The sequence below is a fragment of the Dama dama genome, chromosome 23 (assembly GCF_033118175.1).
Source record: "Dama dama isolate Ldn47 chromosome 23, ASM3311817v1, whole genome shotgun sequence".
Taxonomy (NCBI): Eukaryota; Metazoa; Chordata; class Mammalia; order Artiodactyla; family Cervidae; genus Dama; species Dama dama.
The window spans coordinates 23,289,095-23,303,531 of NC_083703.1; the positions used below are offsets into that span (position 1 = coordinate 23,289,095).

Here is a 14,437-nt window from a genome sequence, read left to right on the forward strand (position 1 = left end):
AAAAGAAGAAAACAGAGCTTACTTTGTACTATGAATGATCATCTAGACCTAAATTTTCTGAACTGCTTAGAACTATATTCACTATCCTCACTGAAGAAGAGTATATACACTCTCAAGATTTTTGCTATATAAAGCCAATTGCCAGGTGACAATCTTCAGTGACAACTGTCTTGGGGCCAGAAGGATCGGAAGGCAAGTTTAAATGAGTGGATGTTTTAGAAAGAAGACTGACTTTGTGGTCAGAGCACTCGTGGCCACGTGTGTGATACTGGAACTGTTTCTTCACATTTCTGGTTTACTCATCTGCAAAATGAGGATTATAGTTCCTCTGTGCAGGATCACTGTGAGGATCGCTGAGACTGCAAGTAGCCTACTGCCCAGAACAGAGTGCGTTTTCAGTAACTGAGAGCTTTTTTCCAGTTTTTTACTCCTAAATCCACATGCTAAGGCCTGGTTTATTGGTGCTCCTGGCACTGTCTTGCCATCAACTCTCTTTGGATGAACTCTGCCACTGAGAGCTTGAAAAACCTTTCCCATGTATTACTGATAAGTAATTTACAAAATTGAACTCTGAATGTCACTAGATATATCACCCACAACAGAAAAAAATTTATAGAAAATTACTGCTATAGATAAGTGTGGTGACAACGTTAGTCAAAGACATCATGGTGGACAGTGTTGTTTCTACCTCTTCTGGCAAAAAGTTCCACAATTTTCCCTTAAGGAATTACCTCTAATCTCTCTTAATCCATCAACTCTGGGTGGGTTGTTCTGGGGTGAGTGTGATTTTTCCTACATATATTTTCAATTCCACTAAAATGCTTTTAATAGTTCTTTTAATTTATGTAAAAAATGTAAGCCAAAGATGAATATAAATCTTTAAAAAACACATATCAATTTAGAATATTTTATACTTAAAACACCATTAAACTACTAGAAAGTGAGCTGAACAGTGGTGACCCTGAGAACCATACCAGATCATCAGCACGTGACACTCCTCTGACTCCAGAGAGAATGACTGGGTTGAGTCTGGGCGCAAGACAGAAGGTGGCTCAGTAAGACCCAATCCTTAGACCTTAATAGTATTGTAAGCAAACAGATGCTCACTTCCTACTGGGATTAGTGGCCACAGAGATGAGTTACCCTGTCATGAAGAGGGGGCTTCCCTGGTAGCTCAGTTGGTAAAATATCTGCCTGCAGGAGACCCCGATTCAACTCCTGGGTCGGGAAGATCCACTGCAGAAGGGATAGGCTACCCACTCCAGTATTCTTGGCTTTCCCTTGTGGCTCAGCTGGTAAAGAATCCACCTGCAATGCGGGGGACCTGGGTTCGATCTCTGGGTTGGGAAGATCCCCTGGAGAAGGGAAAGGCTACCCACTCCAGTATTCTGGCCTGAAGAATTCCACAGACTATATAGTCCATGGGGTCACAAAGAGTCACACATGACTGTCGTGAAGAGGTGCCATCACATAGAAACAGCCTCTCAAGAGCAAAGCAAGAGTGAAGATAACAGAAGAGAGAGATGAAGGAAAAGGGACAGTATTCAAATTCCAACATGAATGTGATCCTCAGATTTCTCTGTTCTTAAACCAAAACAGTTTCTTAATCAGGTTTGACTTGGGTTTCGATCATTTGCAACCTGACTAATACGGTCACATCAATATCATCATTGTGATCATCATTATCATTACCATGGTTTATTGACATATGTGGATAAAGTCTTAAATTTCTTCACTGTTAAAGTCAGCTAGACTCTCCTCAAAGACAGTGTCATTATTTGCTAACAAAGTAATGAGATAAAAGGACTTACAGCACTTCAGAGGCACTTCATTCTTAAAAAATTTCATGTAAAGTGAGTAATGGCCACTTTCATTTTATAAAGAGGTTTAAGTGGACTCAGTAGCTAGCCAAGAACTGGGACAGCCAGTGAGCATGTGAACTTTTAAACTGTAGTTACTAACAGACCACCTTCCTAATCTGCCTTTCACTAGTTTAAAAGATGACATTAAATCTTATTCAATTATTTTGGTTAAGTATATAGAATTTTTTCTGAAATAAGGAAATGTTCATTTTTCTCATACTATATAGACAGGAGATGGTGAGCATCCTTCTTTAAAAAAAAAAATTCATTGGTTGCAAAAAGATTACTAGGACATAATGCTTATTACCATCTTACACATAAAAGCTGCAGAACATTTATATACGGTTAACACAGACAAGAGGGTCAATTCCCCTATTACTTATCATCAGCCCTCCACGTGAGAGGTTCCTCCACATCCAAGGTTCCTCAGCATTCACAGATTCAACCAATCATGGACTGTGGAGGATTGCAGAATTTACAATTGAAAAGTATGTATAAGTGGACCTGCACAGTTTAAGTCCATTTTGTCCAAAGGTCAACTGTAAATCTCTGAGAAAGACTTACAGATAAGGAAATCAGCTGAAAATTCACATATTCTCAATTGTTAAATAAATGAACTCACCTCACTAGTCATTTCAGATGCTCGTTTTGCTCTTTGAATATCAAGTACTTCGGAATTAAGCTCCATTCCTTTCCCTTTTATTTCATTTTCCAAATCCTTTTTATATTCTTTCTATGAAACAAGAATATTACTGTTTGAAATTTACTGGGAAACTCTTTAATTTATATACTGTTTTACATGTGTTTCCAGAGACCACAGAAAGAAAATATTTCTAGAAAGGAATGAACCAGATTTCCAAGCATTCATGCTCTTTATTTCCTACAGATACTTCATTTTCTCTTTTAGTCATGGTTGTGTGGTTTCCAATACTATCAATCTTTTTTCTTTTATCCTGTCTTCCCACATGTTTTGGCACCATATTGGAGCCATATTTTTAAAAGATATCTTCCCTTTCTTAAAATTTATTTATTTTTATTGAAGGATAATTGTTTTACAGAATTTTGCTGTTTTCTGTCAAACCTCAACATGAATCAGCCAAAGGTATACATATACCACCTCTCTTTTGAATCTCCCCCCCATCTCCCTTCCCACCCCACCCCTCTTCCCTTTAAACGGTAAGGAAGGTCTTAAGAATGCATGCTTCTTACTAATTACTTGAAGTATTTCTTTGAAAGCTGTCTATAAAATAGAACATAATTAAAAGAACATAATTGGATTCCCACCAACAGTGTAAGAGGGTTCCCTTTTCTCCACACCCTCTCCAGCATTTATTGCTTGTAGACTTTTGGATAGCAGCCATCCTGACTGGCGTGTAATGGTACCTCATTGTGGTTTTGATTTGCATTTCTCTAATAATGAGTGATGTTGAGCATCTTTTCATGTGTTTGTTAGCCATCTGTATGTCTTCTTTGGAGAAATGTCTGTTTAGTTCTTTGGCCCATTTTTTGACTGGGTCATTTATTTTTCTGGAATTGAGCTGCAGGAGTTGCTTGTATATTTTTGAGATTAATCCTTTGTCTGTTTCTTCATTTGCTATTATTTTCTCCCAATCTGAGGGCTGTCTTTTCACCTTACTTATAGTTTCCTTTGTAGTGCAAAAGCTTTTAAGTTTCATTAGGTCCCATTTGTTTATTTTTGCTTTTATTTCCAATATTCTGGGAGGTGGGTACAGCCACTATGGAAAACAGTGTGGAGATTTCTTAAAAAACTGGAAATAGAACTGCCATATGACCCAGCAATCCCACTGCTGGGCATACACACTGAGGAAACCAGATCTGAAAGAGACACGTGCACCCCAATGTTCATCGCAGCACTATTTATAATAGCCAGGACATGGAAGCAACCTAGATGCCCATCAGCAGATGAATGGATAAGGAAGCTGTGGTACATATACACCATGGAATATTACTCAGCCGTTAAAAAGAATTCATTTGAATCAGTTCTAATGAGATGGATGAAGCTGGAGCCCATTATACAGAGTGAAGTAAGCCAGAAAGATAAAGAACATTACAGCATACTAACACATATATATGGAATTTAGAAAGATGGTAACGATAACCCTATATGCAAAACAGAAAAAGAGACACAGATGTACAGAACAGACTTTTGAACGCTGTGGGAGAATGTGAGGGTGGGATATTTCAAAAGAACAGCATGTATACTATCTATGGTGAAACAGATCACCAGCCCAGGTGGGATGCATGAGACAAGTGCTCCAGCCTGGTGCACTGGGAGGACCCGGGGGAATCGGGTGGAGAGGGAGGTGGGAGCGGGGATCGGGATGGGGAATACATGTAAATCCATGGCTGATTCATATCAATGTATGACAAAACCCACTGAAATGTTGTGAAGTGATTGGCCTCCAACTAATAAAAAAATAAATAAATAAATAAAAAATAAATAAATAAAAGAACATAATTGGAAAAGAGTGAAAAATTACAAAAATCAAAAGGACTGATTTAGCCAATTTTTTGTTTCCATTTTATTCGAAGATATGTAAAACCAAATAATTTCCTACAAATTGATAATACATAGTCTGAATTTCACCCATTTTAACATAATATTTTAAGTAGATCCAAATGTCTTTAATCTGTACATATAATATGGTTTTTTTTGGTTTGTGCTAATGAATTTGTCTTCTTACTAATTGAATTATGAAAACAATGTATATCTTAATTCAATTCAGTTAAGTTACCTTTATGACTAACTTGTCAGATGAAAGATGAGACTTCCTTTAAGGATAAGAAATCATATTCTAGTTAATTCTAGGGGTTCATTTGATGTTATTTTCTGTTTGTCCAGTTTAATTAAATTAGCTGGTCCTCTGCTTAACTAATAGCCTACAAGACATTGTAATGACCTGCATGTAATTTTGGAAAGAGCTCTAGAGTCAAATGACCTGGATTCTTTCACTTGTTGGTCTTGTGACCTTCAAGAGGACTTTAAGTAACTGAGCCTTGATTTTCACAGGGACAAAATGAAAATAAAAATACTTGCTATACCAGTGTCAAGGACAACTGAGGGAATAAAATTAAGTATAAAAAGATACATTATATGACAACAGAAATGCAAAAACCATAAAGAATGCAAAGACAATTTGAAGCCAAATGCTTACACATTTAAAACAAAGTCACAATTTCATTAAATCATGAGTCTCTTTTTAAAATTAGATATCAGTATCACTAACTTAATTAAAAGATTTTTAATCATAGTCTCTGGGCTTTTTTCTTATACTGATGCATACATTCTGAATCAATAAGTCTAAAATAAGATTCATTCACAAAGAAAAATAAAAGAAAATGGCAATAGTATGTATATTAAAGTCAATTACAATTCTCAAAATAGATCTCACATTTTCATTTGTATGTAAATAATAAAAAGACTCTCTTTTAAAAAATTCATGTAAATAGTGCATATTATTTAAATAGAAGACAATAATAGCAGGAAGTTGTCACATGATCACCCTTTAACTTCAAAAAATTTTACAGGAACTAGAAGTGAGAAGACATAGGGTAGCAAGAATTCTCTTCCATGATACATTACAACAGTGAATCACATTAAATTTCTACGAGTAGTTAAATGCTAAAGCCAGTTGGCGTTTCGTTATTAAAGAAGTTCATGATGATTAACATCTATGCAGGTAATTATACTCTGTTCCACTGGTTTAAGACACTTCTTTCAGGGATAGTTTCTTCTGCTCAAAATTTAGGATGAAATGGAGTTCTCTGATGCTTTCTCTTAATGTAAAGAGAAACTATTTAAACAAAGAACTGAAAGAGTTCCAAGTTACTTAGAAACTATTAAAAAAAAAAAAAAGCAGAAACAAAAACAAAACTTTTAAACTGTGAACATGATATTTTTAATTGTTAGATTTGAGGGCCTTAATGTTCAACAAATTTAACAACATTGTGAGCCAAAATGTACCACTAAGCTTAGGGGTTGGGGGGAAATGCTGCTGAGTATAAAATGAAAAATGGAAATGAATTCTTATGCTGTATGTGCTAAATATATTATTTTTTCCCTACTTAGAACACAAGCCACTTATAAATGTACCATTTATCCAGACCTTCACACATCACCTCATTTCTGATATCAAATGTCATAAGAACGCTGCAGAGAAGTTACAGAAAAAGCTGGTTCTAATATGTGGTTTATAATAACTAAACTTGAGAGAATCCAGCTAACCTCATCCACACTGAAAATATTTTTTTAAAAAACTAACTGCTGTAAAGCTATAAAACTACTTATAGGGCTTCTAAGCTACAAGCCAAACATAAAATCAAAGTATTTTTCAAGTTTTTCAAGGAAATCTGGGTAATTTCGTCCTTCAACATTAAATGGAAATATTAACACTTTCCTGTTTTTAATGAAAACATAAAACTGTATTAGTGAAGGTCAATGTGAATGAAAGAGTAATGGATGAATAACTCAAACACTGAATTAGAGAATTAGTAGAGAATTGATTAGTACATATTTTCTGGGTTATTTCTTTAAATTTCTTCTGCAGAACTATAGAGTAAATAGTAGGACCATACCTCCTTCAGAAGGTTGGTGATGTACTTTACATGTAAAAACTCTGGAGTCTTGTCTAAATCCATTGATGACCTTCCTTTAATGTCCTTCTCAAAATCCTCTCTGTAAACTTTCTGTAAAGTAAGACCACATAATTTTAAATTTAGAAAATACCAGTGACTGTTGAAAAGATAACAGAACAAGAGTTCCTGGAACAAAATCGATGTTTTTCTTATATAATTCTATCACCTCTGAGTCTTCCTACTAACAACCTTAACATAATATCTCAGATCATATGCTACCATCATTCCTAATACAGAAATGCAACATTAGGATACATTAATCATGCATTTACATTCCAGGATTTCTTGGTGAGAAGAAAGTAAGTGAACTAGTACAGGAAAAAAATCAAGGAACCGTGAGACCAGAATGGTAGCGGCGTCCTCAGCGTGGGTGTTCCCGTGACTGAGGAAGAGGTACGGGGAAGTGGAGTCAGCAGGGCCAGGAGAGAATGAGGGTAACCCTGAGACACCAGTAGCTCCTTCTTCATGTTGTTGTCAGAAAAGTAACATGATTTTTGAGACCTGTGTCTCTCAGGTAAATTTACCTGACAACTTCATATAGTCTTAAACTTGCAGAGAACCCAAATGGCTCATGAAAGTAGAAACCTTTATCTGGGCTGTGGTTCACTGACAAGACAGAGGGAAATCAATTTGAAATCTGGCGCTAGCAATGACGGACACGAATGGGCACTAACAGCAACTAGCAATGAAAGAGAAGGCGGCGATGTGAAGGGTATATACAGTACTTTATGCACTGTTCTCAGAACGCAGACAAGGTGCTATGGACTGAATATGTCCCTCCAAAACCTGTATGTTGATCCCCTACCTCCCCACAACATGAGGACATTAGGAGGTGGGGCCTTCAGGACGTGATGAGGATTAGCTGAGGCCACCATGCATGAGAGACTATGAATGGGATTCACGTCCTTCAGAGAGTCACTAACAAGCCTGCTTCCTTCCCCTCCCTGCTCTCCATCATGTGAGGACACAAGAAGACAGCAGTCTGCAGCCCAGAATTCAGCATGCTGGCACCCTGACCTCAGACCTCCAGCCTCCACAACTATGAGAAATAAGGTTCTATTGCTTAAGCTACCCAGTCTGTGGTACTTTGTTAGAGCAGCCCAAACAGACTAGAACAAAAGATATTCCAGTGAGTCATCCCATTAAATGTGAGTTTTCATAGGGCTTTTGAATTTTGATCAAGTTTACCTGCTCTGTCAATTCACTTAAAAAGAACTGACTGATTCAGGTTAAACAGTCACTGAACCATTCTTGATCAAATTCCCCTTTATTGGCTCAAGAAAATACAAGATATGAAAAATACAAGTAATTATTTTCTCCTCTCTCCCCTGAAGAAGAAATTAAACAATTCTGAAATTCAACAAGCCACAGTAATCTACATGCCCTTTGTCTGAGAAGATGTATCATAACATTTCAACAAAGCACATGTAATGTTCAGTAAATTCCTAGGAGGGTTTTGCTGTCTAGAAATTATCATTTCTTGGGAATTTCCTGGAGGTCCAGTGGTTAGGACTCGGTGCTTCCACTGCCAAGGCCAGGGTTCAATTCCTGGTCAGAGAACAAAGATCCCATAAGCCACGCGGTGCAGCCAAATAAAAAGAAGAAATAAATTATCATTTCGTCCTGTTTTGATGTTGTTTTTAAAAACTAGAAAAGATTTGCCCATTGATCATGCCTGGAGTCTAGCATTGTGGTTGTAACAGCTGATAGTAACTGCCCACTACTTCTGTCCCTTTGAAGTAAAAACTTGGTTGTACCCACAGAAATTGGATGTGTCTATAGACAAAACCATCTGTGTCTGGTGTCTGATTCCCCTCTGCCCACCCTCACCCCCTCTGCCCCCCCAAAAAAACAACAGAAGAAATCTCACTGGGATAGACAGGAACCAGTGTCAGGTGACTATGTGGATGTGACCTAGCATTATCTTAAGTAGAGAATTAAATGGATAAGTAGAAAAAAAATCTTGTAATTGATCTCTTCTCTTGATGCCTTGAAATTTCCTTGAAAGTTTCTGATGTCACTGGTTATTAGCCAGGGGTAGGGGGAGAATCAGTTAAATAAATTAACAGGAAAAAAGGGAATCATTTATGAATTTTACCCATTAGCACTTATTAGATATGTAATTTTGGGTAAGACAATTAATTTCAATGGATGCATTATCAGTCTAGGAATATACCTACCTAGCATCATTACCTTGAGAGGATTAAATGAACCAACATGCATAAAACATTCAGCCTGTCACCTAGCACAGAGTAAGTACTTAACAAATGTTAGCTCTATTTTCACTAGCAAAAAAAGGTAAGTAAAGGAACCAGCCCTTCATTTTCCTTTTAGTTTTTATCTGCTCATCATAATTTTACATGAACACAGCCTGAAAGTGTCGATTTTATCATCATAGAATGCAAGAGCTCACCTGGCCTAGTATTCATATTTGCCAAATGGGAAAAACTGGGAAACTGAAAGCCAGGAAAAAAAAAATCAATGACCTGGGCTAGATGCCTGGGTCTATAGCGCAGGTCCCTTCGTCTGGCCAGTGCAGTATACTTTCTTCCGGATGCACTAAACCTGAACCACTCTTTCAATGACAAAACATCAAATTTGCTCTAAATAGTTGATAGCAAAACAAAAAGACTCACCTCACTCTGCATCTTCTGAGCCTCCTTTGAAACTTGATATGACGGTGTCTCAACAAATTCAAGCATTGATTTCCCCTTATTTTTCTCATACGCTTCTTTGTACTTCACCTTCATAAAAAAAAAGTATAAATGGAACATAAAGCTCACAAGCCTTTACACAAACAAAGTAAAATAAACATATGTGCAAAATCAATCACCCTATTTTCTAAAAAGCACAATGTTCTGGCCATCCGATCACTAGGTTCCCTGTGGTTAATGATATACAAAGAAAGGAAACAGGTAACATTAAAGTTTTTAAGGGATATGAATGGTTTAGAATTAAATAATGTAGTTCTAGGACTTGTATATGTAAACAGATGGGATAGATGGATATATATCACATGTGGAGTTATACATGTAAACACACATGCCATTAATACACACACATGTATAGGTACATATATACATATGTACATAGGTACATAGAGAGAAGACACAGGGAGGCCGAGACAGAGGAAAAAAGAGACAGAGAGATCACTGTGATAACTTTGATGCCTATCAGTAAATCATGAACAAGAAGAAAACCAGAGCTGTGACAGTCTGCCTTTCTGACAAAGGAAGGACAGTGTTCTTCAGGATTGCTGAATTTTCCCACAGACGCTGAGTGAAACACACACAGAGCGTTTATGTGACTTCCTTCAGTTTTGCTAAGCATCATTTAATCAGATCATATCATGAATTATTTACTCATTACAACCAATCTTTATCTATTTCGGTTCATAAAATGATCGATATCTTCTATCTCCTAAAAACAAAAACTAGAATTATATTCTGCAAGCTGCAAGAGTGGTTGGCTTTTTTTAGCAATACACCTTTTTAAATTAAATTCATAGTTTTGATCATGATTCATTTTATTGAGATATGTATTTTCAGTAAAATCCTTATATATAAAAATTACTAATGATATTGGTTCTTAAGCTGCATTATAATAAAAGTAATTTTAATGGTATTTAAATCCAAAAGAATCTTTTCAAAACTTAGAACTTTGCAGTAGCAGGGCATATAACAAATTGTTTAATTCCTGTTTTTAGGAATATTTTTATTTTAGAGAGGTATAATAGAATGATCAATGAAAGTGAACTATGAAAGTGAACACTATGTTAGGGTACAATTTTGTGGAGAAACAAAATAAAAAGGCAAAGAGAAAAAAAATGCATACTTTTATACCTTAAAGGAGAGCTGGTTTGTATATTTTTTAAATAAATGAAGGCAGGTATCAAATCATCATGGAATGTATGTTCCATGGGGTTTATTTAAAAGAGTGATTTAAATTTCATCTTAATAGATGCTGAAAATAATATTTTTTTCAATTACTGAAATTCAGAATTTAAAAAGTTACCAACTTTAATGTATTCAAGGAAAAAGAAGTTTTTAAAAGTTTCTTTCAGAGAGTACATAGAATCTCATAATCGAAAGAAACATTAAGGCAGAATACACTGGTAAGATAATTTCCCATTTTTAATACACTTACAACTGAGCTGAAAAATTATAATAAACTTCATGCCTGGAAAATTATACTTTTACAGCTCAAAATGACCAGTACGCTATAAAAGTTTTCAGTATTATGAGATTTGACCATTAGTTAATTAATTAACTCATATCTCGTAAGTTCTAAATTGTGTACAGTAACTATGACATTATGAAACGCCTGCCTGCCGGAACATGGTTCAAGCATCCCTAACCTAATAAACAGAGCGAGAACAGGGTCTGAGGTTTTCCTCGCGATGCCCGCCCCTCCCAGCGGCTACAGGCTCTCCGCGGAGGTGCCGCCAGTGAGCCTTGCTGAGTGCGCGCGGGGAGGCCTCCTACCTCGCTCTGCAGCACGGCGTTGCCCTTATGGTGCAAGTGTTCCGCAGCATCCACGTCAAAATGATACGTGCCTTTGTTTTCCTCAAAAACCTTTCTATATTCTCGCTAAAAAAAGAACACAAAGATAAAGTAAGAATAGAAGGGTCTGTTAAGAGCAACTGATACTTAGGAGGGCACAATGAAAAATGCAAGCCAACAAGAGTTGCAAAGCTGCTACTAAGTTCCCATCTGCTGTCAACTGGTCATGCGGACTGCTGACCCCGAGCTAAAGCGGCAGCGGGAGACAGACCAGCTCTAGGTGGTCCGAGTGAACAGCATCTAAGACACTCAAGAGAAGCAGAGGACTACTGGCTCTAAACCCAACATAAGTAATATCTGCAGCGCTGGGAAGTGACAGCAGAAAAGCCCATAACTTGTGTGAACAGGCAAAGTGGGCAAAATAAAAGCAATTCATCTTGCCCTTATCCTAGAACAGAAATGTATTTATTAATAACTGCATCTACAAGAAGAGAAGGAAAGAAAAGAAGAACAGATGAAAGGAAATCTGGAGTCAGGAAAGTAAAAAAAAAAAAAGTTGTATGTAACGGATCATAAGGAAAATGAGAGCGAGAGAAATAATTCAACTAGCTTTCCTAAAAGGAGAAGGTAGGAGGTGGCTGAAAGAGAAACCAAGGAATCTGGGTATGGTTGGTTGAATTTTTAAGGTGAAGAAACTGGGTTAAGATACTTCTTAGACACACGGACAAAAAGGTGAATTTGGAAGAGAACAGAATGGATAAGAACGCCAAATTTGGCAAGTGTAGGACTCTAAACACAACAGGCAGCAAAAAGACAAACATTGCTTTATGATTTTTACCACTGGAGATTGGACACTTAGTAATTTTGCCTTATTTGGAACAGACTTTTAGAGGGAAATGGTAACTCTCAAAGATTCGGGTATCCAGAGACTTAAGCTAAAGTTGGTCGCTTCTTAGACAATGAGGATTTCAATGAAAATGGCAATTTAGTGTAGACTGGAGGGAGAGGTAAGCAGCATTAGAAAGCGAGCAGGAACAAGCTAGGACACTTAGGTCTAAAACATGCTCCAGTAATCCAGAGTGAAACATGAGGAAGCCTCAGTGCCAAGGATGGGAAGGACGGAAGGTCCGAGTGGCCCACACAGGAAAACTGCTTTCCTTAGGGACACAGCAAGGTCCCCAGAGGCATTTTCGGTCAATTAGGGAACTAAGACATGTATCGCCCAAACTCTAACCAGAATACTTTAAGGGAAAATAGCACCCCCAGGAAGCTCATGAAAATGTTCACATCTTGACCAAAGAGAACAAGTTCTGAATTTTAGCTTCTCTGCTAATTTTTTTAAAAGATAATTTCAAAGAATAACAATATACTTAGAGATATTATGATTTGATTAGAAGTAATTTTATAAAATAGATATGAAATGCATGTAACAAGCTAGGATACATTCCATTACTAAGTTAAAATCCAGAACTAATAAAGTCTAGAATTGTATCTGGAATAATGTTTATAGACTGAGAAAAGGTCAAAAAATACTGCCCCTCACTTAATGATCTATTTTAGTTACAGAGAATTTCAGAAACTCCTGCTTTTAAACCAAAGAAAATCACCCTATTTGAACTAAGATCTGCAAAAGAATGATCAATACTTGCTTTTTCTTATATAATAGTCTCTGTTGCCTCCTAGTGGGAGTAACAGAGTAACACAATATGCACTTTTTTAATTTATGCAAAGTTATTTAAAAAAAAAAAAAAACCTGAAAGCTAACAGTGTTCTATTTTCCAAAGAAAAATATCCCCCCCAATTTAATCAGTATGGTTGTACAAACTAATAAGGCACTAATTTTACTCTACACAGTAAAATTTTTCAAATTACGATTTATATCAAAGGCATTTAGAGGTCTTTAAAAACCAGTCATTTATAACAAACTGACAACTAATTCTGGTTGAATGCCTGTTTAAGCATTCTCTTACTCAATCTTTTACTAAAATTAAGTTGCCTTTATAAATCAACAAAATTCTAATTCTCTTTACATTAAAATTTAAAAGAAGGCAATTCTGACATACAATAAATTTGAACCAATGTAATATCGTGCAACTTTAATAAGTAGAGACTTCAGAGTAACACGTTTTTTGACTCAAATTTTCTCTTCATGAAGCAACCGGTCAGTTACAATTTTTCTGTGGAGAAAAAATATGATCTAGAAAAAATGAAGGTTTAAACTTTACAAGTGGTATATAAAACAAGTGTAATATATGAATTTGTTGGGTTTTCTTAAAGAGAAAATATAAACAATTACTATTACTGTTTTTCACCACTATTATAAAATAAAGGTCAATATTTTCAAAAAGAAATATGGCCTATGAGTGGCCTACATTTTTCATGGTAATCCATATTTTTGAATTATAACCAGGACATTTTTGCTGACTTATTTATACATGAATCCTCACGTCCAAAGGAAATTAACCCAAACAGGGATGAGGAAGAGTCAAGGTCAAGTGCAACTGCAACGATCAAGCTGGATGAGCAAAGACTACCTATGAAGAAAGCAGAGGCTCAGATCTCAGAAACATACTGATTTTTAGAAGCACATCTCTGAGTCATGGTTAAAAATGTGCAACTGAAGCAGAGTCGCTCAAGAAACAGGAGTGTCTGCACAGAGGAGGATGGGCGTTGAAATGGCAGGACAGCAGGAATTAAGTGTCCAGGGACCGAGTCTAATTCTGCACCTGACGGTCTCCCAACCTTCATCCCTGCTCAACAGATGGGAAAGAATAATGGGCTGCTTTGCCTCCAAAGACCAGTGATACTTAATTAATTAATTTCTTCCATGAATATGAATTCACACAGATAACATTTCAAGTTCAAAATAATGAACAGAAGTTTCAACATTTCAAAGCCAAATGCAGACATTTTTAAACCGTTCTGAACTGAAGTTGTTATCTCATTATTTAATGGTTTGGGAAGCAGGTTATAACTATGGAGTTTTCTCATCCATGACTGTGGGCACATCTCCTGAAGAAGACTGTTGTTTTCACTTTAAAACATTCTTTGACGATATACTTTGCCATCAAATCTGTGCCTGATCCAAGACAGATATATAAAAAATGCAGATAATTTTTGAGTGAGTCATTATTAAAATAGGCATAGAAATAACTTGAGGTCAAATTAGAGTTTATCATCCTGACATGGGGGCATTCTGAGGTGTAGGAAACAGAGGCACAGGTGAGCAAGGGTCATCAGTAATGAGAGCCAGTGACATCAGGGTTCAGAGGCACCGCGTGTTGGAAACAGCATCTAAGAGCCAAGTTCTGATGCAATGGGCCACTGGGCAGTGGACACATATTTAATTAGGACACCCTCCCCTCCTTGCTGTGTTGAAGAAAACATGGAAACCTTCACAAGACTAAGAGTACAGCA

At 36.6% G+C, this 14,437-nt stretch overlaps 1 protein-coding gene across 2 annotated transcripts in view; it reads right to left on the bottom strand.

The window, feature by feature from the left end:
- NEBL (nebulette) overlaps positions 1-14,437 on the bottom strand; it is a 365,265-nt gene that overhangs the window by 57,835 nt on the left and 292,993 nt on the right. The window contains exons 10-13 of one of the 2 annotated variants that reach the window (XM_061126176.1): positions 11,003-11,107; positions 9,155-9,262; positions 6,459-6,569; positions 2,485-2,595 (exon numbers count right to left, since the gene is read on the bottom strand). The exons of the other annotated variant lie outside the window; for it this stretch is intronic. Of the exons in view, the coding sequence (XP_060982159.1) occupies positions 2,485-2,595; positions 6,459-6,569; positions 9,155-9,262; positions 11,003-11,107 (435 nt within the window). The remainder of the gene's footprint in view (positions 1-2,484; positions 2,596-6,458; positions 6,570-9,154; positions 9,263-11,002; positions 11,108-14,437) is intronic. 2 annotated transcript variants of the gene reach the window in all.